Source organism: Macaca thibetana, chromosome 11, assembly GCF_024542745.1.
Source record: "Macaca thibetana thibetana isolate TM-01 chromosome 11, ASM2454274v1, whole genome shotgun sequence".
NCBI lineage: Eukaryota > Metazoa > Chordata > Mammalia > Primates > Cercopithecidae > Macaca > Macaca thibetana.
Window position 1 is genome coordinate 60864080 of NC_065588.1, and position 27403 is coordinate 60891482.

The following is a 27403-nucleotide window of genomic DNA, read 5'->3' on the forward strand; positions in this document are numbered from 1 at the left end:
ATCCCAGCCACTCAGGAGACTGAGGCAGGAGAATTGCTTGAACCAGGGAAGTTAAGGTTGTAGTGAGCCGAGATCGCCCCATTGCACTCCAGCCTGGGTGACAAAGCGAAACTCTGTCTCAAAAAACAAAAAAAACGAAAGAAGGGGGGCCACGCGTTGTGGCTCATGCCTGTAATCCCAGCACTCTGGGAGGCCAAGGCGGGCTGATCGCTTGAGGCCAGGAGTTCAAGACCAGCATGGCCAACATGGCAAAACCCCTTCTCTGCTAAAAATATAAAAATCAGCCAGGCATGGTGGCACACGACTGCAGTCTTAGCTACTCAAGAGGCTGAGGCAAGAAAATCGCTTGAACCCGGGAGGCGGGCGCTACAGTGAGCCATGATTGTGCCATTGTACTCCAACCTGGTCAACAGAGCAAGACTCTATCCAAAAAAAAAAAAAAAAAAAAAGGGTGGTGGTGAAGGTCTACACTACAATAGCTAATGCTAACAAAGTGCTTACTATGTGCTAGGCATGCTTCTGAAACGCTTAGTATGTATTAACTCATTGACTCCCTCATGACGTTACCACACTATTTCTTCATATCCCTTTTTTTAAAAAATGTGGAAACGGGCCGGGCGCGGTGGCTCAAGCCTGTAATCCCAGCACTTTGGGAGGCCGAGACGGGCGGATCACAAGGTCAGGAGATCGAGACAATCCTGGCTAACACGGCGAAACCCCGTCTCTACTAAAAACACAAAAAATTAGCCGGGCGAGGTGGCGGCGCCTGTGGTCCCAGCTACTCGGGAGGCTGAGGCAGGAGAATGGCGTGAACCCGGGAGGCGGAGCTTGCAGTGAGCTGAGATCTGGCCACTGCACTCCAGCCTGGGCGACAGAGCGAGACTCCGTCTCAAAAAAAAAAAAAAAAAAAAAAAAAAAAAAAAAAAAAATGTGGAAACGGACATGTTGAGGTTTAGCAGTTTGCTCAAGGCCACTGTGTGAGTGAGTGGCAGAGCCGGGCACTGCCCCGTTTCTCTACCATCTTTTCCTGTAAGTGCTCTCTAGTTTCTCAGTTACATCGCCTATTGAGTAAAGGAGCAAAAGTTTGTTAAATTGCCGTAATGGACAGTTCACCCAGAACTGTTTTGGTGTCGTTGGGGTTTGTTGATGTCAGTGTGTTCTCATCCATTTTGGTTCATTTATCATTTCATTTAGGTGATTATACTAAGTCACATAGAATGAAATGCTGACCTGTGTTTTCTTTTTGTTCTTCTTGTTTTCTTTGGGATGGGGTCTCACCTTGTCACTCAGGCTGTAGTGTAGTGGCGTGATTACGGCTCACTGCAGCCTTAACCTTCTGGGCTTGGGAGATCCTCCCATCTCAGCCTCTCAAGTAGCTGGGACTACAGGTGCCTGCCACCACATCCAGCTAATTTTTTTTTTCATTTTTGTAAAGATGGAGTCAGGCTATGTTACCCACGCTGGTCTCAAACTCCTGGGTTTAAGTGATCCTCCTACTTTGGCCTCCTAAAGTGCTGGGATTACAGCCACCATGCCCAGCCCAGACCTGTGTTTTCATTTAGAGGTTCTGTTGCATGGGGGGAAATGACAAGGCAGGTAACCAAACTTAGTGGTCTCACTCCAATTGGTAAGACAATTCTCCTGGAGCCACCAGAAGAACAGCTTCAGTACTACAGAGTGCTATAGGAGCCACGAAACTTGTGCAAAGGTTTGACTCGTGGAACCATCCCCCCAAAGAAGGCTCATCCTCTGCAAAGAGACACTAGGAGGTAAGTATTCAAAGTTTAAAGCGTGTGCTTGTGTGGTGTGAATCACTTCTTGCTTAATTGAATGTACAAGAAAGAAGTTTTATATAAGGATAAAGGTCGGGGGGCAGGTGTGGTGAAGGCTGGAACAGGAGGGAGTGGGGACTAGTTGGGTTATATACCAACAACTCTGAAGCTAAATCATTTATTCCATCTGCAGGCTTGGATCTGGGTTTGGGTTTTTGTTTTTTGTCTTTTGGGTTTTGTTTTTGTTTTTTTTTTTTTTTTGCCTGTTGGTTTTGGTTTCATTTTGTTTTGTTTTTTGACAAATCTTTCCCTATTCTAGGAGATGAGAATAGCAGGGTACAGGATAGACCCTTTGATCTTAAATAGTAGTTTCCAAAGGATGATTGTGGTTCTCACGTGTTTGGCTGAGGCTGCATTTGGCAGCAAATGAACCCCGAAAGCTCTCTACTTCCTGTTTCTGAGAAATGTGAGCACCTTTCAGTATTATTTATATACAAACAACAAAACATCAGGGCTCTTTGTAAACTTCAAAAGAAATTGGGATTTGGCTTTGTTTTGGGGAAGGAGTTATTTCAATCAGGAGAGTTCATTTTTTTTTCTCTTTCTAAATGAGGAGTTCTGATTACAATGCGCCTGGGTCATTAAGGGCATCTATCTGGTTTGTGTTTGCTGGCATATGTACTGCTGGCTGTTGAGCCACGCTTTGTGGGCACGTGGGATTCATTAAACTCTCTGTGGTTCCTGTCTCTGAAGTGGCTTTCTAGGGAGGCTCTGCTCTAGAGCGTTTTTCCATTTACAGGTGCAATAAAATTTGTTTAAATTCTGAAAATTCTGAAGCAGCAAACTTTAGTGCCTTGCCAAAACTTAGAATTCTTGAATTACTGCTGTTGCAGGCAGGGAGGCAACAGCTTAAATTCAAACCTTTTACTCAGGACTATAAATGGTGTCTTCAGATTCTTTTAAAGATGGTCAACATTTCAAATATTTTTCTTGCATATGTGATCTTTGCAAGGAAAACATTGATAGTCAGTTTTGTTTAGGTCAGATTGAGCATATCGAGGCCTTATCAATAAAAGATGCTTGACTGAGCAGGTAAGAGCAACCATAGAAATTGAGGAACACAAAGACCAGCTTTCAGAAAACTTCCAGTTCTTTTTTTTTTTTTTTTTTTTTTTGAGACAGAGTCTCGCTCGTCGCCCAGGCTGGAATGCAGTGGCTCGGTCTTGGCTCACTGCAGCATCTGCCTCCCAAGTTCAAGCGATTCTCCTGACTCAGCCTCCTGAGTAGCTGGGATTACAGGTACCCACCACCACTTCCAGCTAATTTTTGTATATTTAGTAGAGACAGGGTTTTATCATGTTTGGTCAGGCTGGTCTTGAACTGCTAACTTCAGGTGATCCACCCGTCTCGGCCTCCCAAAGTGCTGGGATTACAGAGGTGAGCCACTGTGCCCAGCCATCAGAAAACTTCCAGTTCTATCGCCTTTATCTAAATACAATTTGCATAGGAGTTTGTGTGTGCTGGGGAAGAAAGTGGGCTTTAAGGAAGATAAGGGTGTAGGGTGGTGTTGGGGAAGCCAGAAACAATGTCCCCTTTATCATGGAAAGTTATTTGTTACGAAGGTGGTAGTTAGGAAAAGGCAATGTTTAGGATCTGTTGGAAGAGACTTCAAGACAAAATGAGGTTATCACACTGTCTTCACAGACTGCCTTTGGAACTATGGAAGGTGCTGAATTTTGTTTTTTCGAGATGGGTCTTGCTCTGTCACACAGTGGCATGATCATAGCTCTCTGAAGCCTCAAGTTTCTAGGCTCAAGCGATCATCCCACCTCAGCCTCCCAAGTAGCTGGGACTAGAGGGGCATCAATGCCATCATGCCCAGCAAATTTTTAAATTTTTTGTAGAGATGAGGTCTGGCTATGTTGCCCAGGCTGGTCTCGAACTCCTGGCCTCATGATCTTTCTGTCTTGACCTCTCAAGACACTAGGATTATAGGTGTAAGCCACTGCCCAGGCTGATATTTTAAAGGCAGATTTTTCTGTTCCCCGACTCTGTAGCTACTTAATCTGAATCTCTGGTACTGGCCCCTGAGAATCTGCCATTTTAATAAGTGCTCCATATTTTTTCAAATGCCAACTGCAAATCCTAGAGCTCTCCAGAGGGTTTGTGAGGCTGAAGGGATACATCATGGTGCACAGAGTATTTCCCTCATAACCCTTGTTTTGAAATTTTAAATAAATTACTTCCAAATTGAGAGTAAAGACTAGTCTGCAAAGAGGCTTTCTGACCTGCCTCACTTAGCCTGGAAAGGACAATTCTATATACCCTGTTCCCCTGGACCATGGCTAATTGGATCTTAGGTCTCTGCTGAAAGGCCATTGATCAACTAGATTTTCTCAAAACTTAAATAATGTATTTAGAGACAGAGTCTCGCTCTGTTGCCATGCTGGTGTGCAGTGGTGTGATCTTGGCTCACTGCAGCCTCCACCTCCACCTCCCGGGTTCCAGTGATTCTCATGCCTTAGCCTCCCAATTAGCTGAGATTACAGGTGCCCACCACCACGCCTGGCAGATTTTTTTTTTTTTTTTTAGTAGGGATGGCATTTTGCCATGTTGGTCAGGCTGGTCTCGAACTCCTGGCCTCAAGTGATCTGTCTACCTCGGCCTCCCAAAGTGCTGGGATTACAGGTGCAAGCCACTGCACCTGGCCTCAAAATTTTACATAGACAAGAATTCTAGTTAATCAGTGAGGAATATTTATAGACCAGGAGCTGAGCCCACCATTGGGCCTTGTATCATGGGCAGAGAGAGATGGCAGGGAAAGCGGAATGAAGCAGGGAAAGCGGAATGAAGCAGAGAAGCAGGGAGGAGAGGCTGTGCGGCCTCTGGGAGGTGGAGAAAGTACATTTCGAACCTACCTGATGTGTTCCAGCTGTTGGGTGCTTCATGGTAACACTCTTTCCTTCGTAAAGGATTACTTTTGTTTACATAAGCTCTGTACTCATGTGCCCATTTTTACTATGGGATCAAGAATGGAAATGGGAGAGGAAAATTTATGGCACTAAATATCTATATTAGAAAAGACAAAAGGTCTCAAACCTATGAGAAATGTGGAAGCATTTCGTCAGCTTCCACCTTAAGAAATGAAAAGAAAAGCAAGTTACACACAAAGATGCAGAAGAAAGGAAATAATAAAGATGTAATGAATAATAAAGAGTAATGAAATTAAAAACAAAATTAATGAAACTAAAGTTGATTCTTTGAGATCAACAAAATTGGTAAACCGCTAGGCAGACTGATCAGGAAAGAGGCAAATTACCACTGTCAGGAACAAGGGAGTTATCGTTACTACAGATATACTTGATGTGTTCAGATGTTAGGTCTTTGCATTGAAATAAATTTCCTTATGGCTAGGCATGGTGGCTCATGCATGTAATCCCAGCACTTTGGGAGGCCGAGGCAAGCAGATCATCTGAGGTCAGGAGTTTGAGACCAGGCTGGCCAACATGGCGAAACCCCATCTCTACTAAAAATACGAAAAATCAGCCCGATGTGGTGGCGCGTGCCTGTAATCCCAGCTACTTGGGAGACTGAGACTGGAGAATCTCTTGAACCTGGGAGGCAGAGGTTGCAGTGAGCCAAGGTTGTGTCACTGCACTCCAGCCTGGGTGACAGAGACAGAGTGGGACTCCCTCTCGAAAAAAAAAAATTACTCTTATTACTCTTATTTTGTTCTCTCTCTCTCTCATATATATATATATATATATATATATATATATATATATATATATATATATACACACAAGCTTTTGAAGAAGCTTGCCAAAGACAAGTGCTGATATTGCTGCTGCTACCAACTTCATGGGTCTTTTAAGGAATTTACCGTTTACAAGTGTCTGCAGTATGAAGCTTTAATGCATGTGATCTATAATATTCTGACCTAACATTTAAGCTTCCACATTATTGGAAACACAGTTCGATCTACATGTGGTCTCCTCTTTCCCTCCCTCCTTTCCATCTTATTTAGTGTCCTTGTATCCTGTGATATCTATATTCTGGTTTTTTTTTTGTTTTGTTTTGTTTGTTTGTTTGTTTGTTTTGAGATGTGTTCTCGCTTTGTCACCCAGGCTGGAGTGCAGTGACACAATCTCAGCTCACTGCAAGCTCCGCCTCCCAGGTTTATGCCATTCTTCTGCCTCAGCCTCCCGAGTAGCTGAGACTACAGGTACCCGCCACCACACCTGGCTAATTTTTTTTGTATTTTTTTAGTAGAGACGGGGTTTTACCATGTTAGCCAGGATGGTCTTGATCTCCTGACCTCATGATCTGCCCGCCTCGGCCTCCCAAAGTGCTGGGATTACAGATGTGAGCCACTGCGCCCGACCTATTTATTTTTTAATTGAGATGGAGTTTCACTCTTGTTGCCTAGGCTGGAGTGCAGTGGCACAATCTCGGCTCACCGCAACCTCCACATCCTGGGTTCAAGCGATTCTCCTGCTTCAGCCTCCCGAGTAGCTGGGATTACAGGCATACGTCACCACACCCGACTAATTTTGTATTTTTGGTAGAGACGGGGGTTTCTCCATGTTGGTCAGGCTGATCTCGAACTCCTGACCTCAGGTGATCTGCCCGCCTCGGCCTCCCAAAGTACTGGGATTACAGGCATGGGCCACTGCACCTGGCCTGTTTTTTTTTCAAGTCCGTACTGCCTGGTCCCATGACCCACCCCCAGGAACTGAGTAGATTATGATGAGTGAGAACATCATGAACTCTGTTTATGAAAATCAGTCCATGTGTAGTGTAAATTGTTAAGTGTCCTAGAGATAAAATTCAGTGTACTATGAGTGTATAATTTAGGAGGACAGAGAAGGCATCCTTGAGAAAGTGATTTAGAGCTGAGACCTGAAGGAGGAGGAGGAGCTACCTGGAAGAATTAATAACTTACATGAACATGTTCTGCATGGTGGGGACTGGTGTCTGAGGTCTTTCTTTTTGACAGTGTGTTTTATCAGGATTACTCTTGCTGGTTTTTTGCCCCCCATGGCAAAAACCTCAATTACTTTTATACCAACCTGTAATATTATAAGCAAATAACTTTAGGCCTAAATAATTCTCCTCACGTTAAGAGTTCATCTTTGGCAAGGGTGGAGTTAAAAATAACAATCCTAGGCTGGGTGCAGTGGCTTCCACCTGTAAACCCAGCATTTTGGGAGGCTGAGGCAGGAGGATCACCTGAGGTCAGGAGTTCTAGACCAGCCTGGCCAACATGGCGAAACTGCTTCTCTACTAAAAATACAAAAATTAGGCGGGCACAGTGGCACCCAGCTCTCAGCTACTTGGGAGACTGAGGCAGGAGAATTGCTTGAATCAGGGAGGTGGAGGTTGCAGTGAGCCGAGATCGCATCATTGCACTCCAGCCTGCACGACAGAGCAAGACTCTGTCCCCCCAGAAAAAAAAAAAAAAAATGTACAATGGCAATTGCTCTGGATCAAACCTATTTTTTCCCCTTGTAAAATGGAGAGGACATCACTTGTTTGCCTACCCCACGAGGCTGCTATGAGGACCAAATAAGATCGGGAATGTGCGAGTATCTTGTGCATTGTAATTCCTGGTATAGCGTGAGATGGTATCATTTTCCAACTATTTGTTCCTACAATAATGTGGCTGCTTCACTACTGGGCCAATGACAGATGCTTATCTATCATTCTAGAGGCATCCTAGGTGCCAGTTTCCAAGATGGACATTTTTCCAAGCAGAAGGGGTTTCGTTTTGTTTTCTTTTCTTTTAAAAATTCATGGCCGGAGGCCAGGTGCGGCGGCTCAAGCCTGTAATCCCAGCACTTTGGGAGGCCAAGACAGGCGGATCACGAGGTCAGGAGATCGAGACCATCCTGGCTAACACGGTGAAACCCCGTCTCTACTAAAAAATACAAAAAACTAGCCGGGCGCGGTAGCGGGCGCCTGTAGTCCCAGCGACTTGGGAGGCTGAGGCAGGAGAATGGCGTGAACCCGGGAGGCGGAGCTTGCAGTGAGCCAAGATTGTGCCATTGCACTCCAGCCTGGGCGACAGAGCGAGACTTCGTCTCAAAAAAAAAAAAATTCATGGCCGGGCATGGTGGCTCATGCCTGTAATCCCAGCACTTTGGGAGGCTGAGGCGGGTGGATTGCCTGAGGTCAGGAGTTCAAGATCAGCCTGGCCAACATAGTGAAACCCCATCTCTACTAAAAAAAACACAAAAAATCAGCTGGGCATGGTGTCGAGCACCTGTAATCCCAGCTACTCAGCAAACTGAGGCAGGAGAATCGCTTGAACCTGGGAGGTGGAGGTTGCAGTGAGCCAAGATTGTGCCATTGGACTCCAGCCTGGACAACAAGAGCAAAACTCTGTCTCAAAAAAAATAAATAAATAAAAAATAAAATAAAATAAAAAATTCATGCTAGGGGAAGGAAATGGAGTTAAAAGCAAAACATTCAAGATTCTTAGGGTGATTGGTAGGCCAGATCATTTAGTACCTTGCCTTGTGCTCCCTATAAATACAGTCACAAAGCATTCATTCTTCCTTGACAAGATAGAGTGGGCTCTAGCTTGCTCAGAGCAGCTGGGACTGGGGGATGCCCAGGTTTTCGTATCAATGTAAGGCACCAAGTGATGTTGCATGATCCAAACCAGACAGCTGTGTGTCGGTGCAGTGGGGGGCCTTGACCTTTGTTTCTGGGCCATGATTTTATGCATGTAAATTCTCCCCCTGACAGTAGTCTCCTTGGAGACTGGGCCATATCTTCAGCTCACTTTGCATCTCTCCTAGCCGCAGGGCACAGCATTTGTGAGACTAAACATTTCATAGACATGTCTCAAAACAGCCAGTTGGGCAGCTTTGAGACAGGAAGGTGCCCCTCTACAGAGAGACCTGGAGCTGCAGCTTCCTGCCGCTCCTCATCCAGCCAGTGTTCACCTTTGGCTGAACTCTTTTTTATTTATTTATATATTTTTTTGAGACGGAGTCTCGCTCTGTTGCCCAGGCTGGAGTGCAGTGGCCGGATCTCAGCTCACTGCAAGCTCCGCCTCCCGGGTTTACGCCATTCTCCTGCCTCAGCCTCCCGAGTAGCTGGGACTACAGGCGCCCACCACACACCCGGCTAGTTTTTTTTTGTATTTTTTTTTAGTAGAGACGGGGTTTCACCGGGTTAGCCAGGATGGTCTCGATCTCCTGACCTCGTGATCCGCCTGTCTCGGCCTCCCAAAGTGCTGGGATTACAGGCTTGAGCCACCGTGCCCGGCCTGGCTGAACTCTTAAACAAGACCTTTGATGGCATTACAGGAAGAAGAGAGGGGCCAGGATGATTGCAGACCAGAGTGTTGTTATCCCCTGCTGTGCAGAGGACCAGACATGGCATCATGGGCTTCATCCTCTGCAGGAGCATTGCTGGGCATTGAGCTTTAGGCTGAAGCCTGCCCTGATAGATGACAAAGTGAGTACTCACTTGCTCCAGACTGCTGGAAAGAACCCGAGTTGTCGTGTTGATCTCAGGCATAATTAGTGTGCGGCTCACTTAATCTGGGAGACTCTGGGTAAAAGGGACTGGGAGGAAAAGTACACAAAGCAGCCCTTTTCTTAGGGACGTAAGTGGGAACAGAATCAATTGTGCATCTGAGCTACTTTCCCAGCATCGAGAGGAGAAAGGGAGAAGTCACTTGATTTGGACAACAGGTGCCTCGGAAACCCAGCTAGAATCTTGGCGTGCTGCAGCTGCTGAGGGGCCACTCTCCCAAGCTGTGACTCTCCCTCGCACCAGCTTTTCGGAGTTGCGAAGACCCACTAGAGAGAAAACTTGGGACTCGTGACTGGAGCTTGCCAGCCAAGAGTCCATTAAAATATTTTCCAACATGTGCTGAGAACATTTTAGCAACCATTGCAACAAAGAAGCTTCCACTTGGTTTTAGTAACAATAGCTGGGAACCAGTGCTTATTTCTATTATTTTAGTATGTAATGTACATATTTTCCCCCACTTTGGAGACAATCTGAGCCTCTACCACTAGACAGCTCTGCCCTGCCCTGTAGTAAAAACAGCTCCCTGCTAGATGCGCCAGAAGCCGATACCATGACACTGGGTTTTTTGTTGTTTTTGAGAAAAACTTTATATTATATATAAGTTGACTCACAAGGAGATAGGAGTGTCAAGCTCAAATATTTCTCCCTGTGCTGTCTTTAAGGCAGGCAGAAATTTTATTAGAAAAGATTAGACAGGCATGCTGGTGCATGCCTGTAGCATGTCTGTAGTCCCAGCTGCTTGGGAGGCTGAGACAGGAGGATCGTTTGAGCACAGGTGCCATTACACTCCAGCCTAGGTGACAGACTGAGACCCTGTCTCCAAAAAAAAAAAAAAAAAAGATTTAGGCCAGGCACCATGGCTCATGCCTCTAATCCCAGCACTTTGGGAGACAGGTGGGAGGATCACTTGAGGCCAGGAGTTCAAGAACAGCATGGGAAACATAGTGAGACCCTACTCCATCTCTACAAAAAATTACAAAAAATTAGCTGGGTGTGGTGCCACGTGCCTGTAGGCCCAGCTACTCGGGAGGCTAAGGCAGGAGGATTGCTTGAGGCTGGGTGGTTGAGGCTGCAGTGAGCCATGATCACAACACTGTACTCCAGTTTAGGCAACATAGCAAGCCCGTGTCTCAAACCGCCCCTGCACAACCCCCAAAACAGAGCCCCATCTCTACAAAAAAACAAAAAGGAGTTTGGGGGTAGATTAGCATGTAGTTATTTCTTTATGCAAGCTCATGGGTGACAGGTGCAAATTTGGGGCATTCATATGAAACATGCAGTGGAAATTCAGGCTGTGACGTCAGCAGACTCATTCTATGCAAAATCTAGTTAGCTAGTTTTCTTTTAAAATATGCTATCTTGTAAATTAAAGAGTGTTACTGTTTTTTAATCCTTTGGGGGCACAGTTTTAATTTTAGCTTTTAATTTTTATTTATTTATTTATTTATTTATTTATTTTTTTTTTTTTTTAAATTTTTTTTTTTTTTTTTTTTTTTTGAGACGGAGTCTCGCTGTGTCTCCCAGGCTGGAGTGCAGTGGCGTGATCTCGGCTCACTGCAAGCTCCGCCTCCTGGGTTCACGCCATTCTCCCGCCTCAGCCTTCCAAGTAGCTGAGACTACAGGCGCCCGCCACCACGCCCGGCTAGTTTTTTGTATTTTTAGTAGAGACGGGGTTTCACCATGTTAGCCAGGATAGTCTCGATCTCCTGACCTCGTGATCCACCCGCCTCGGCCTCCCAAAGTGCTGGGATTACAGGCTTGAGCCACCGCGCCCGGCCTTATTTATTTTTTTGAGATGGACTTTCACTCTTGTTGCCCAGGCTGGAGTACAGTGGTGCGATCGGGTTCAAGCAATTCTCCTGCTTCAGCCTCCTGAGTAGGGATTATAGGCACCCGCCACCATGCCCGGCTAATTTTTGTATTTTTAGTAGAGAAGGGGTTTTACCATGTTGCCCAGGCTGGTCTCGAACTCTTGACCTCAGGTGATCCACCTGCCACACCACGTGGACCTCACCAAAGATCTACTTTGTTGTCATTGATATGGCAGTAGTTTTCTCCCAGAGCTGTCCAAGAGAGAGCAAGGCAGAAGTGGCCATGTCTTTTAGGACCTAGTTGTGGAAGTCACACAGCATCACAGGTGCCCTATTCTACTGGTCACATGGACCAACCCTGATGCATTGTGGGAGGAAACTGCACAAGGATAATTAGGCGCCATCTTGGAGGCTGGCTACCACAGCCATGCTGGAAATAGTTAAATGAGGCATACAGAGAGGAGCCCTCTTTTTAATTGTTTTCTGCCAGCCAGGCTGTAGCACAGGACAAGAAGACACTTGAATGGCAGTGGTACATTCTCATCTTAGTCTGAAACCATAGTTTCCCTGTAAGTACAGGTATGAGAGATGAGTTGTCTTTTCAATCTACATAATAATATCCTGGAGGAATGGAATAATTCCCTTTTTTTTTTTTTTTTTTTTTGAGACGGAGTCTTGCTCTGTCGCCCAGGCTGGAGTGCAGTGGCGCGATCTCCTCTCACTGCAAGCTCCACCTCTCGGGTTCACACCATTCTCCTGCCTCAGCCTCCTGAGTGGCTGGGACTACAGGCGCCCGCCACCACGCTCGGCTAATTTTTTTTTTTTTTGTATTTTTAGTAGAGACAGGGTTTCACCGCGTTAGCCAGGATGGTCTCGATCTCCTGACCTCGCGATCCGCCTGCTTCGGCCTCCCAAAGTGCCGGGATTACAGGCATGAGCCACCACGCCCGGCCAGAATAATTCCCTTTCATAGCTAAGCTCACCACCAGTCAGAGTAGGCACTCGCACATATGATGAGGTGGGGACACAGCCTCACAGATCATGGTGACAACAGAGTTAATGGAAAGATGGCTTTGAAACCACATCTTTGAAATTCTGACTCTTCTTTGACAATTAGCTTTGTGAGTTTGGATAAATTAAGCTGAGGGAAATAAATCTATCTTATGGAGCTGTTTTTATCCCCCCAAAACGATAATTACAAGCATCCTTGTATCTTTCTATCCTTTGAGAACCTATTGTCATCAGTTAAAGGTGCGGGTTACGATGACATATACGGGTATCAGTCTCACCAGCAGGTGATCATGAAATCTTCCTCTCGAAGACTAAGATTTAGAATTGTCAAGGCCGGGCACGGTGGCTCACGCCTGTAATCCCAGCACTTTGGGAGGCCGAGGCAGGTGGATCACGAGGTCAGGAGTTGGAGACCAGCCTGGCCAACGTGATGAAGCCCCATCTCTACTAAAAATGCAAAAATTAGCCTGGTGTTGTGGCGGGCGCCTGTAATCTCAGCTACTCAGGAGGCTGAGGCAGGAGAATCGCTTGAACCCAGGAGGCGGAGGTTGCAGTGAGCCGAGATTGCGCCACTGCACTCCAGTCTGCGCGACAGAGCAAGACTCCATCTCAAAAAAAAAAAAAAAAAAAAAAAAAGATTTAGAAATGTCATCTACTCTACCGTACTCCAGGAGCTAGCTCCCGTTTTTTGTCCCACATCTAAATCTTGTCTTATTCAGTGATTCTAGGCCATCAGTAGAGATCTCAGCACGATGCTTTCAACTTGTATCCTTTGGGCTCTCTGGTTGTCAGCTCTCGCCTCAACAGACTTTCGTGTACACATATGACCAGCCCTTTATATCCACTGGTGGTGGCTGGGTACAGTGGTTCGTGCCCATTATCCCAGCACTTTCGGAGGCCAATGCAGGTGGATCTCTTGAGCCCAGGAGTTCAAGACTAGCCTGGGCAACATGGCAAAACCCCGTCTCTATAAGAAATACAAAAATTAGCTGGGCACGGTGGTGTGTACCTATAGTCTCCGGTACTTGGGAGGCTGAGATGGGAGGATCAGTTGAGCCTGGGAGACAGAGGTTGTGGTAAGCCAAGATAGGGCCACTGCATCCAGCCTGGGCGACAGAGCGAGACCCTGTCTCAAAAAATAAAAATAAATTAAATCCACTGGTGGTAGAGAAAGATGAAACAAACACCACTTCTGTAGGGAATTTGGTTCTACAGGGCAGGTTCGTTTCAGTGGGAATAGCTGGGATAAGTTAAAAAATGGATCTAATGGAGTCTGTATCTTCACTCTGAGTCTCTGCAAGTGAAGATTCTCTTCCTCCTTGTTGATGGCTTGACTGTGATGTAATCAAATTTCCAGTGTTTTCAGGATGGTAATGTAGTGACTTTATGGGTGCTCTGTACCATCTTGCGTTTCTATTTGGTCAGGGATCACAGGGACTCTCCTTTCTCTTCCGCCATTCTCTAGTATTTAGACGAAGACCAGACGAGGTAGCTCTCAAAACTAAATCTGACCCGATGCTTAACCTTGTTATCCTTTCCCTCTTCATCACTTTAAGGTCTTGATGTCTTGTCTTGAAATCTGAAAGGCCAGCAGCACCCACTTTTCTTTCCCATGTTTCTTGGCCTTAGGTCCCAGGTTAAAAAAAACAAAAAAACTCACTTAAGCATTTAGGTCTACAATTGCTATTTTTGGCCTGATCTAGCATTCTAGCCCTTCTGGAGGGGGAAGAAACATCCGGCCAGGTGATCCCCTGCTACTGAACAGCTGACAGCTGTTGGGAGAGGCAATCCACTATGAACCCCAAGCATCCTTGCACCTCCTGGCTGGGTATGCCAAGAACGCAAGGTCCTGGCCATTTTTTTGAGAGAGTTCCACTCTTGTCACCCAGGCTGGAGTGCAGTGGTGCGATCTTGGCTCACTGCAACCTCCACCTCCCAGGTTCAAGCAATTCTCCTGCCTCAGCCTCCCAAGTAGCTGGGATTACAGGCGCGCATCACTGCACCCAGCTAATTTTTGCATTTTTAGTAGAGACAAGGTTTCACCATGTTAGCCAGGCTGACCACTTTTTATGCTGGACATTCCTCAGCGTTGTCTGTAGTGAGCAGATAAGTTAATGTCTTTTTCTGGAACAAAGAGCAGCCTCACTGAGTGCTTGCTATAAAACAACAGGCTCAGCCGGGTGCGGTGGCGCACACCTGTAATCCCAGCACTTTGGGAGGCTGAGGCGGGTGGAACACCTGAGGTCAGGAGTTTGAGACCAGCCTGGCCAACATGGCAAAAACCCCATCTTTACTAAAAATACAAAAATTAGCCAGGCGTGGTGGTGTGTGCCTGTAATCCCAGCTACTCGGGAGGCCGAGGCACGAGAATCGCTTGAACCCGGGAGGCAGAGGTTGCAGTGAGCCACGATTGCACAACTGCACTTCAGCCTGGACAAAGGCTCCCCAAGCCTAATGTTCTTTTCCTGTAGCAAAACCCACTGCATGTGCAGGCATCCCTCCGGGCCCTTTGCATCGTACCTGTAGGACTTGGGTGCAAGTGTGAACTGACAGGCTCTTACTGCTTGCTGTGCTGTACTAAAGCCCTTTGTCTTTATCCCAGGAGTCTCATGAAATAACAGACCTACTTAATTAGCTTGCAAGAGGAGTACAAATCCCAGACCCTAATAAATGACCTTAAAATTGTGATATACCCAAATCACCTATTTTTCATTTTTACAATTTAAATGTTTTTTATAGCGACAGAGTCTTGCTATGTTGCCCAGGCTGGTCTTCCAACTCCAGAGAGCTCAAGTGATCCTCCTGCCTCGGCCTCTCAAAGTGCTGAGATTAAAGGCGTGAACCATTGCCCCGGCCCAAATCACCTGTTTCTCTGATAGTAATCTGGCAATTTTATGAGTGTCTAACATTGTTTTCTATGTGGTCTTCAGAATTGCTAAGATATGAGGCAACCTATAAGCTCTGGGGTTGGCAAATTATGACCTACTTGTTTTTGAAAATAAAATTGTATTGGAACACAGTCACACACTTATCTATTGTCTATGGCTATCTTTGTGTTACAACAGCAAAGGTAAGTAGCTGTGATAGTGACCACATAGCCTGGCAGCCTAAAATACTGGCCGTCTATTCCTTTAAGAAGTTTGCTGACCCCGTAAGAAGTCATTCCTCATCTAGAGCAATGGATCACATGGCAAACCACCTTTGAAGGCGAGCTTAGTCTGTTTCAAAGCCAGCCAAGGTAAGACTTTTTCTCCAAAGCTGTAAATACACAAAGATTTGTCAGGAAATATTTTCTACATGGTACTTCATTCAGGGGTTATCAATCAGTAGGGGCCATGTATGTAAGAGCTATACAGATAGAGACTATAGGATCTGACTAGAAAGCCCATTTCCAGTACTAGGTGAGTGATTAAAACCAACTGCATCAGAAGAAAGCATCTTGTCAAAATTACTATTTGTGAACTAAAACAAAGGACACATTCCCACTAGAACAGAAATAAATTTTAATTCATTGAAAAGTGCAGCAGTGAACAGGGTCCTTTTGAAGGGCACTTTCTAAGTCAAATGACTGAAATGACACAGAGCAAGGGCAGAATAGGAACAGAGGATGCAAACACAGGAAGTTACAAAATTCAGTGGGAACTAAGTGGTGATAAAACTCAAGAACCTAACTCTACCCATCTAATTCCACTGGTGGATCAGTTGAAATAACTTTTGCTTTCTTTAGTATGAATCCTGGGACAACTTTCCTTTAAAAAAGCACTAAACCTTAGTTTAGACACTTAATAAGTTTAAGAACACTTCTCACAGAATAAGGTAAAACTTCCATGGCCACCATGACTATTTTGTACAAGAGCCCTACTGTTGTCAATTACAATGTGTTTGCGGGCCGGGCACAGTGGCTCACACCTGTAGTCCCAGCACTTTGGGAGGTCGAGGCGGGTGAATCGCCTGAGGTCAGGAGTTCAATCAGCCTGGCCAACATGGTGAAACCCCGTCTCTACTAAAGTTACAAAAATCAGCCAGGCATGGTGGCGGGCACCTGTAATCTCAGCTACTTGGGAGGCTGAGGCAGGAGAATTGCTGGAACCCAGGAGGTGGAAATTGCAGTGAGGCGAGATCATGCCATTGCACTCCAGCCCAGGTGACAACAGCGAGACTTCATCTCCAAAAAAAAAAAAAAAGAGTGTTTGCAACAGCACCGTTTGTCAAATCCAAAGATGCTCAAAAGGTGTTCCCTACTTTGCATGAGAGGGAGAGTTTTGTAACAGGAAATCGTATAAGGCAAACTCTCTATTCATTCCTAAGGCCTCTGTTCATTCCTAATGTTTATAGGGTTCTCTATTCTGAAGGGCACCAACATGGACCTCACCTTCTTAACATGGAAAATCAAAATCTAAATGAATACAATTAAAAGGAGGAGGCAAGCTTCTTGCAGTGGGTCCCTAAAACATTATGAAAACATCAGTGCATTGTGTAGTCTGTTACGCTATCAACTGAGGTCTCTTTATGAAAGATTTTAGCACAGATTCAGAATGGAGCCAGTCCAAGAAAAAAAGCAGAATTGAAAGCTACTTGAAGGTTAGACAGGAAATATACCAAAAATAGAAGAGCGTAGAGACAGGGCCGCACCACACCCCACCAGGCAAGCTCACCCACTGAACTGAGCGTAAGAATGGCGTGGCAGAGGTGCCGTCAGCAGCTGACTATGTCACTCTTATGAGTTCTGCTCTTAGAAACCAGCATAAAACTGAATAATCTGCAAATAACCAGCAAAAAACTGAATGACATCACAGTCCAAGACCTGGTAAGAGTTGGTTTCTTTTTATTTGGAAATAACTATGGTCAACTTTCATTAATGTGGAAGTTGACTGATAATGTTAAGAATCAAAGTGAAAAAGAAAGCCAATACCCATATTCAACAATGTAGTTTGCTTTTAGTTACAACATTTTTTGAATTTCCTCTTCTAAAACATTCACAGCAGAGGTGTCCATTTCACTTGCCTATTTCACCTCTAGATACCACCTCAGTTGCTGGGATCATGTGAGGTAAAGGAATAAATCCAATGGCTATTAGCCCAATATGACTATCTGCAATTCTGATAGAAAAGCTACTTTCAGCCATGTCTTACAAAGTGCTTAAAGCTGGACAGAAGACTTTAAATATAGCTAAAATCGCTTATTGCCTGAGTTGAACAAGTTGTAAACCACAGCTCTTCCTCCTCCCCTGCTGTCTCACCACCAATTAGCCTTCTTGTGAAGAAAACATTAGAAATGGAACTGGTTTTTGAGTCAAGAAACATAAAAATTTAGGTGTTCTCGGCCAAGCGTGGTGGCTCACGCCTATAATCCCAGCACTCTGGGAGGCCAAGGTGGGTGGATCACAAGGTCAGGAGTTCAAGACCAGCCTGGCCAACATGGTGAAATTTCGTCTCTACTAAAAATACAAAAAATTAGCCAGGCATAGTGGTGCGTGCCTATAATCCCAGCTACTCAGGAGGCTGAGACAGAATCGCTTGAACCCAGGAGGCAAAGGTTGCAGTGAGCTGAGATCATGCCATTGCACTCCAGCCTGGGTGACATAGCGAGACTCTGTCACCCCCCACCAAAAATAAAAAAATTTACATATTCTCAACAGTGAAGAAACCTGAATAGATTTGATTTTGACAGGGGGAATACTGATAATTAACAATACTCCAAAACTCAGGAAGAGCCCATCTAAAAGGGGAGAAGGTAGGGTAAAGTAGTTGATACTTTGCACCAACTGTAAGAAAATTTTCCATCTTGAAACAAATGAAGAGAAAGGCAGAAAAATGCAGATTAGAGCCAACGACTTCATGCATGGAACTGAAATTCAAGCTCCCTGCTGGACAGGCACTTCCTTCCTTTATCCCCGGTATAGCCCTTCCACCTGTCTGTTCAAGAGCCCTGTCTTCAGAACACCCTATAAGAGACAACCCTCACCAACTCTTGGCAGTTCTTCCCTGCTGATGTTTCTAAGCCACTTTATTTTCAGATCTCAGAGGGGAGTCTCAAGAGAAGGGACCTTGCTCAATCCTTCCAGGGTTAACCGGCACTCCCTGTGGTTGGCAGCCACTGGAAAGTAGATGGCTATCACCTTCAAGAGCTATCTGGAATTGGCCTTTATCACAAGCTTACTGCTCTATTTCAGTGCAGCACCAGCCTAGAATTCCCAAAAACATGAACAGAGCTTGGGTGACATGTTTTGAATTTGCAACCTTACCACACTGTGATGAACATCATAAAAAAATGTATCTCTACTTCTCTATCACAATGGTACTTGTTCTTACTCGAATGATTCAGCTCTGATGGTTACTCTTCAAGCCATGTGATGTTAGTATTTTTGATAGTGAAGTGCTCAATCTGAAATGCTACACAGGTCCTTTGATTTTAGGTCAAGCTTATATATCAAAAGGTGTATCTGTGTATCTGTGTGTGTGTGTGTGTGTGTGTGTCCCCTAAAGTACTGCCATTTATCTGAATGGATTTACAAATTCAGACTTTAACCACATGAGGAATAATCAAGAACTGTGGCCCCAGGACAAAAAGAATATGGTGAGAGCAAAGACCTCAGGAGTGTCCTTATCAGCTGAAGGAAGAGACCAGAGACAGCCACTCCTGACACATGGGCAGAGTTCACAGTTTAACACATTGCACGAGGAAGTCAGCCGACTGGGCTGCTTTTTCAAACGGGACTTAAAGCCAGTCCAGAAACTCTTCCAGGTGTGGTCTTGAAGACTAGCTACAGACACCTACTACAATCACTTCATCAGAAAGAGGCGTGCAGGGATCCATCTGCAGAGGCTGTGTGAGGTCGCTACAGAAGATGTTTGGAAAATCTTCGAGTCCTGACACTGCCGCGGTTGCTGAACATGAGGCGGGGGTCAAACCTGTATCTGGGGAGGAAAAACCAAATGTAACATTAGCTCTCGCTAGTTTCTCACTCAGAATATTATTCAGTGGAAAGGATAGCACGAATTGGTGTAAAAGAAACAAATCACCAGAAGGGACTCTAGTGAGAAAGTCTATGGTACAAAACGTGAGCCCTCGACAGTTCCGAACATTTTCATCACCAGTCAGCACACACAAAGTCACACAGTGCAAGTCAAGAGGAGAAAAACAAGTAGGTTAATCCTGAAAGGTGTCAGAAGGCAGCAAGATTTGAGATTTTTTTCTTTTGAGGGAGTAGGGGTGGATCAATTGTTGCATTATTATAGTGCTTGTGTTCAAGTCACCCTTATTTTATTTAATAATGGTTCCAAACCACAAGAGTAGTGGTGCTGCCAATTCAGAAATGCCAAAGAGAAGCCATAAAGTGATTCTCTTAAGTGAAAAAGTGAATGCTCTTGACTTAATAAGGAAAGAAAAAATCGTACAGTGAGACTGCTAAGACCTACAGCAGACTCACCATAAGCATGAGTCATTTTTGGTGGGAGGGTTGTCAGGGGGACAGAGTCACAGTCTGTCGCCCAGGCTGGAGTGCAGTGGCACAGTCTCAGCTCAATGCAACCTCCACCTCTCAGGCTCAAGTGATTCTCCTGCCTTAGCCTCCAGAATAGCTAGGAACATAGGCATGGCCACACCTGGCTAATTTTTGTGTTGTTTTTTTCTGCAGAGACAGTTTCACCATGTTGCCCAGGCTGGTCTAGAACTCCTGGGCTCATGTGATCTGCATGCCTTGGTCTCCCAAAGTGCTGGGATTACAAATGTGAGCCACTGTGCCCAGCCAAGAATGAATCTTCTATCTGTGAAATCATGAAGAAGGAAAAAAGAATTCTAGTTTGGCTGCCACACCTTAAACTGCAAAAGTTAGGGCCACAGTGCATGACAAAAGCTTAGTTAAGATGGAAAAGGCATAAAATTTGATGGTAGAAGACACGAATGGAAACATCTTCTGACTGATGGCAACTGGGCCTGGCACTATCCTTGGGGCTTCATGCATCCACTGTGGGTTCTGGAATAGATCCTCTGTGGATAAGCGTGGGACTACTGCATTTTAGAACAGCAATTGACCAACATTTTTTGTAAAGGGCCAGATAATAAATGTTTTAGGGTATGGGAGCCATACAGTCTCTGTCCCAACCATTCTCCTTTGCTGCTGAAGCACACAAGCAGCCAAAACCAGGTAAAAGAATGTGTGAGGCTGTGTTCCAGCAGGTGGGGATAGATTGGGCTCACAACATCTGATGACCCCATCTTGGAGGACTCAACAGGCCCAAATGTTTGATAGGAAAGGAATAATAAGGGCTAAGGTATTTAAAATGGAAAATCAGATTAGGTTTAAGTCGTCCAGGCTAACATCAGCAAAGCCAGCATCTAGAACTTTAGTTATAAACTTCTAAAATGTGAGGAAGACAATTTGTTGCAGTTAAAAACCAAACAAAACTTGCTTAGGAAATAATGTATTCACTTCCTTATAGGGTGACCCTTGGGCAAATCACAACTGCAAGCTCAATTTCCTCATTTGAAATTTACTTTTTGGGCTCTAAGGGCTGTATGAAAATTCTATGAATTCTAACACTTAGAGCCAGATGTTCAGAAGAAACAGACAGCTGGCTGCATCCACCTTGCACTGGCCAACCAGCCAGGCAGGTCCATGTCCTAGCAGTGGCCTGGTCAGGGACTGTTTGGCCACACATCATAATCCAAGAGGTCCAGTTCCTTGACCCTCCATTTAAGATTTAGTCAGATGCTGGCTTTAAGTTCACAGAGTCAGCCAGAGAGTATATGGTTAAAAAGCATTAACTGCTATTGACATCTAACTTAATTTGGTTTAAAAGGACACTCTGAGCTAAGTAACTGTTGGAAATTGCAAAGTCAGCACATGTAAACTGGAAGTCTTGTGCTTTTATTTTCGGGACTGGACTTCCTATTTCAGGTAACTCGTACCAAGCTAGGACCTATTTCACTAACTTAGAGGAAAGACCAAAGCGGGTGGTCAAAATCCATGACCATTCTTATTGTATTAATGGGATTATCCATATAAAAACAGTTATTTCGTTTAAGTGATATAAAATAATGATAAGTATTATCTCCTTATATTGGTATCTGGTTTTAGTTTACTGGTGTCCCTGCCACTTTGGCATTATATACATTATTTAAAAGCAAACAATGAATAGTCTATCATCGAGTTTTTCTACTCATTCACATTCATTTGTCTCTAATTTGGACTAAAGATAAAATTTAGTACAAAGATGGCTAAAAAAATTAAGTGATAACTTTCCATCAACTTAGGACATCATTCTTCCCTCTCCTACATTCTGAAGGTAAGAACTAAAATATTCCTTTCCCAGGGAAAGTTTGATTTTTAAACTTCATGATCTTCAAGGAAAAGATAAATAACAAGCTTCCTGCCACCAGCAGCTCCACCCAGTAACACTGACACCCAGTGTTACTGCTGAAAACTTACTAAGAGGGACAGTGTGGGGAACAAATCTGACTTAACAGGTGATAGCTAAACATCCTTTATACCTCCATATCGTGCAGTGGGCTTATATATTTCAACACCTGAGTTTATACCTTCTATTTTCATTGTGTGTTTAATATCTTAAATTCACCAGCAAACATTCAAGTTTCTGTAGTAGGGGTTTCTGAGAAATGAAATGAAGACATATACTCTCGGAAGCTCTAGGGAACAGGGCAGCAGTGGGTCGCAGCTTACTTAAAGAAGCCCCAAGTGTCACCAGTGCAATCAAGTACCATGACAATAATCACAGCAGGAAAAGAAGAACCCCGTGTTTGGTGGGGAGCAGGGCTGTACCTCTGGCTAAAGCACCAACTGGCAGTGGAGAACAAAAGTTTCAAAAGCTTATTTTCCCAGCACAACAGGCTGGTGCACTAAGAACACAGTATTCTCTCCAAAGCAGAATCATCATCATCTCACAGCAAAAAGGGCTCCCTTTGCCTTCAAGAACAGCATGACTACTAGAAAAAACTTGGCCAAGTAAATGAAGAGAAAGGAAACTTACCTGGGGTCAAAAACCCCTGGAGTGCGACAGGTCGGCCCAGAACAGGACTGTAACATCATTAACCGATAGTTCATCTTTCCTAAAAGCTCTGGGTCTATGCTTTTAGCAATGTTAGTGATTTGGTCTGGGTCTGCAGTCAGATTATAGACTTCTACAAACACCTAGAGGACACGAAAGAATGGAGGAAAGAAAAGAGCAAGGGTTAGCTGTGAAGAAATACTCTTAATGTGATTTATTTCTAAATGGGAAGGGAGGAGGTAGATAAAAAAATCAAGGCCCTGGAGACTCTCAATCTGGTCTCGAGATCCTCAAAGAGCTCACTGCTTCCTTGAGATGAGGGAGCATCTGTTCTGGGGGTTCAGTTGCTTCAGGTCTCCAGCCACACAGCCTGTGTGCCTTCAGGCAGAGGCAAGAAGGGGTATGGGGAAGAAATGCATTATCTTCTGTAATTAAAACAGAACAGAAGGCAGGAGCTTCCAATGGCAAGGTCTCAGAAACAAGACTTGGCAATAAAGTTACTAAAGCAAGAGCAAACATTTAAAGGTGATTTTTGCCCTAGAATTGTGAAGTTCAAATGGGAATGGATATGAAAGTACTCTTGCCTGTGTTATACAAATGTTAAGTTTTCCTATTTTAAAAAGTAGTTGTGTATATACTGGGGAAGGACACAGTACTAATTATTATTTCTAAAATAAGACAGGTCTAACGCAGTACTTTTCCCTCTATAATCTGTATGCTGTTCTCCAAATTGGAGTCAAATGTTAGGCTAGAAAGATGGTAGGAAATTTTGCCTATAATGGTTTCAGGTAGCTGCCCTCACACTATCACTTATAAAATAGTTATCGAATTGATAAACATCATGGGGAGCAGGGAACAGGAACTGAGTTTGAGGGAAGCTCTCTTGCTTGTCCAAAGTGCTTATCAGCTGCAAATGGAGTGGAGAATGAGTCCATTTCTGAGAAACACAGATGGGCATCCGTTCCAGATGGTCAGATGAGGGTTGCCAGATGGGGCAGGTAAGCATATGCTGATAAACAGTAAGAAACCACAAGGGACTAGAGTCCATGGGATCCTTCAGATAAATCCACACCAAACTGTGTTGGCCAAAAACCACCTTCTTCCATGGATGGACTCCTGGGCCTCTGACCCCTACTCTAATCTACTGGAGCAGCAGTGGATTATGCTGTGGTGGGAACAGGAGTTTCTGAATACACCAGGTGCTGGTAAGCTTTCTAGGAAACACTCCAACTCAAGTGAAGTTGACTTCACTTAAAAGTGAAAGTTCTTTCACTCCAAACTACGAGGGAAGCTAACAGACTAAGCATTTATCATTCTGAAAACATGAACTGTGCATTTAAAGTATGTATTTGGGTGGTGGTAGGAATGGAGAGAACTCCAGAAAGATTAGAGAAGTGAGACATGGCCTTACAACGGAAGGAAACCTAAAGTGAAGCACAGATAAGAAACACAACCTCTTCCCTAGGGAGCAGCCTTGGAATTGCTATCTTATGCCACCAAGTCCAGCCAACAAAGCACCAGCAAGAAAGCAGTGGGGGAAGTGCAGGCAGAAGTCCCTCTTACCTCCTGGTCATCAAACTCGCAATACTGCAAATTCCACAACGCTGACATTGTCCTCACACAGGCATAGGTATTGTTATAAGCATCTTCACATACACAGTCTGGGAAACATTGCTGTAGGGATATTTCAAAATTTAAATGAAGACAGTTGTTGCATAGTAACAAATACCTAGTTGCCTAGAAGGGCAATCAGCTTGGCTCGTGCCAGACATGCAATTTGACAGCAATTAGAAAACCTTCCATGGAGAAGCCAGTAACTCAAAAATAGATGTGAGGCTTTGTTCCTTTGGCTAACCTGATCAAGGTATATGGGTTGTTCCATTTGTAGACTGTTGCCATCCTTGTCTGCTAAACTCTTGACAAGAATTACTTATAATGGGCACCTGTAAAATGTATGGGTTGGCAAGGAGAAGAAATCAACTCAAATGACTCTTTTTTTTTTCTGAGATAGAGTCTCACTCCCATCACGCAGGCAGAAGTGCAATGGTGTGATCTCGGCTCACTGCAACCTCCACCTCCTGGGTTCAAGTGATTCTCCTGCCTCAGCCTCCTGAGCAGCACAGGCATGCACCACCACACCTGGCTAATTTTTGTATTTGTAGTAGAGATGGGGTTTTGGCATGTTGGCCAGGCTGGTCTCGAACTCCTGACCTCAGGTGATCCACCCGCCTTGGCCTCCCAAAGTGCTAGGATTACCAGGCGTGATCCACAGCACCCGGCCCAAATGACTCATTTCTAAGAGCTACTAGGAATTATCACCCTAAAAAGTTGCAGAAGGCTAAAATGAATTTTGTGGAGTCATTTGCAGGTTAAGTTATTTATGAGTGTTTTTATCACCAAGTACAACTTAAATCTAACTTCTGTCTACCATATGATCTGTTATTGTACTTTTGGTTGGTTTATTACACTGTAACACTTTGGTGTTAGAAGAATCAATCAACTCCAAATGGAAGCCGATTTTCCCTTCTCCAGAGTGAGGCCAAAGAGTGAGGCCAACATGGCTGTTCCCCTCTTTGTGACCTGGCTGGCTGCCGCCAATGTAGGCACTCGTAATGGCATGGTTACAGGCAGGAACCACATCTCTCTACTTCATGCCTCAGTAACATCCCTAATTAAAAAAACTGGTACTGTTATTGGAAGGGGTAGAAAAACAGGGAAGAGGAATTGATAAGAACATGGGTGGATACATGCACTTGCTACATAAATTGGAAGAATTAACAGTGCACATTCTGATGACAGGTCGGCAGCATCATTTCCAAGATCACTGGATTTACCTTTGTCCATCTACTAACCACTCACAGTCAGTGACAAATGAAGAGGACTCAGATGAAAGATTTCAATACTTGACACATGGAAACCAGCACCTTGCCACGTTGTCAGTGAGAAATCTGTCTAAGTCAATTCAAGCTATTACTCACAGATACGCCAGGACTCAGGGAAGGGCATGTTGGGTCAGTGACGTTACGGCCTTCTCCTTGGTATTCCACCAGGACATCTGATCGCCAGGTCAAGTTACTGGCACCTCTCTAGATAGAAGAGTAAGTGGAGTTTCTGTGAGGCACATAGACTATGATAAAGATCACAAAGTAATTGACTGCTAAAGGGGACTTGGGAGTCAAAAGTAATTGGACTGTTCATTCAGTAACTGAAGGGAATGACTAAAACAGGTGCACATGAAAGCTACTGAGCAGCATCTTTGGTACTTAAGGGCCTTTACAAGTGATGGTCAAATGCTTTGAAAATGTAATAGTTCCTTTCCAAGGCTACTTCCATGAATCAGGTCAGCAATGGAACCTGACAAGGTAGCTAAGCAAGAATCAAAGTTACAGTGCAAGTTGCTGAAAGTCCAGACTAAAATAAATAATACTGTCATATGCTCTATGTAAGAACTGTTTTAAGCTGAGACTAAGGAACTTATAACCTAATAGAAACAAGGACAATAAGGAAATATTCCACAGACTTGTGTGCAAAGGACTGTAACAGGTTCAAAGCACCTCTTGATGGTCAGAATGAAGGTATAGTACATTAATTCACTCACTCTTCAATGCACCTTCCATGGTGTGGAAGGAAAGAAGTGGCAGCATTTGAAAGGAGCAAGTTTAAGACACAAATGGTGAAAGGAGAAAGAATCTAGGAATAGGAACAAGTTTTAGATTCAAAGAGCATGAATATAGGTTGAACGCAGACCACTTAGATGTGTGGCTTCCTGAAACCCAGGTTTCAGACAAGGAAGCAGTGCACAGTGAGGGTGGAGAGGCAGGCTGGTACCACACAGGATAAGGCCCTGAACATCATGCTGCCCAGGCTTGTCCTAGAAACAATAGGAGGTTTTTGAGCAGGGAGGTAACACAATCAAGGCAGTGATTTAGAAAAGTAAGCTTAGTGGCAGAATCTAGAGACAGAATGGAGATATGCAAAGACAGGAAGACCAGGTTAGAAGCTGCTCTTAAAATGGTCAAAGTCTGGTTGGCAGCTTGGTGAAACGCAGAATCTCGGGTCCTACTCTAGCTCTAACAAGCCAAAGCCTACATTTTAGTAAGACCTCTTGGTGACTTCCATGCATAGTAAAAAACTGAGAAGCACTGCTCTAAAAAAGTGGTCCTTAAAGTGTGGTTCCCAGGACAAGCAGCATCACCTGGAAACTTGTTACAAATGAAAATTCTTAGTTCCTAACATAGGTAGACAGCAACCTGGGTTTCAGCAAGTCCCACCGGCAATTCTAGGGAATGCCTGCTTGAGAATCACTGCTCTAAAGAATGCTAAACATGGGTGAGTACAGTGGGGAATGGGTAACAGCTTGTGCAAGGCCTTGAATGCCGCAGCCACCTGAAAAGGGGGAGTTAGAGATAGCAATTATTTCCTAACTTACTGTTCTACAATGAAACTTGAACAATCCTGTGCGGCTCAGGATTTCAGAAATCATGACTCGCTGGAGACTTAAAAAGCTCACGCTGGCTGGGCGCGGTGGCTCACGCCTGTAATCCCAGCACTTTGTGAGGCCGAGGTGGGCAGATCACCTGAGGTCAGGAGTTCGAGACTAACCTGGCCAACATGGTGAAACACCGTCTCTACTAAAAAATACCAAAAAACTAGCTGGGCATGGTGGCGTACACCTGTGGTCCCAGCTACTTGGGAGGCTGAGGCAGAATGATTGCTTGAACCCAGGCGGCAGAGGTTGTGGTGAGCCGAGATGGCACCACTGCACCCCAGCCTAGGCAACAGAGCAAGACTGTCTTGGAAAACGAGAGGAAAAAAAAAAAAAAAAAAAAAAAAAAAAGCTCATGCTGCCAAACCTGAGCCGTGAAGCTGGAAGGTGGAATTGAGTGAACTGTCAGAATTGAGTGAACTTCAAAATCCCACCCTTGAATGTCAGTGTCCAGGGGAGAAAAAAGCATCTGAGAAGCCTAGATCAGTGGTTCCTGAACTTTGCTGCATATTAAAAATCACCAGGGAAACTTGAAAAATCCCAAGGGATTCTATCTCATGCCAATTAAATCAGAATCTCTAAGGGTGAGGCACAGACATTAGTATTTTAGTTTCCGAGTGATTCTGATGTCTGACCAAGTCTGAGACTCACGGTCTGTAGGGGTTGTTAAACTTTTTTTGTAAAAGGCCACAGAGTAAATATTTAGGCTCCTGGCTATACAGTTCCCTGCCACTCAGGTAGCAGGGAAGCAGCCATCAACAATAC

The 27403-nt window shown here is 44.6% G+C and overlaps 1 protein-coding gene across 1 annotated transcript in view; it reads right to left on the reverse strand.

Annotated features, from left to right (window-relative positions):
- Positions 1–15631: 15631 nt before the first annotated feature.
- Positions 15632–27403, reverse strand: part of GNS (glucosamine (N-acetyl)-6-sulfatase) — a 45550-nt gene continuing 33778 nt past the window's right edge. The window contains exons 11-14 of the mRNA XM_050748422.1: positions 25131–25238; positions 23716–23826; positions 22135–22295; positions 15632–19062 (exon numbers count right to left, since the gene is read on the reverse strand). Coding sequence (XP_050604379.1) covers positions 18984–19062; positions 22135–22295; positions 23716–23826; positions 25131–25238 — 459 coding nt within the window. The 3' untranslated portion in view covers positions 15632–18983. The remainder of the gene's footprint in view (positions 19063–22134; positions 22296–23715; positions 23827–25130; positions 25239–27403) is intronic.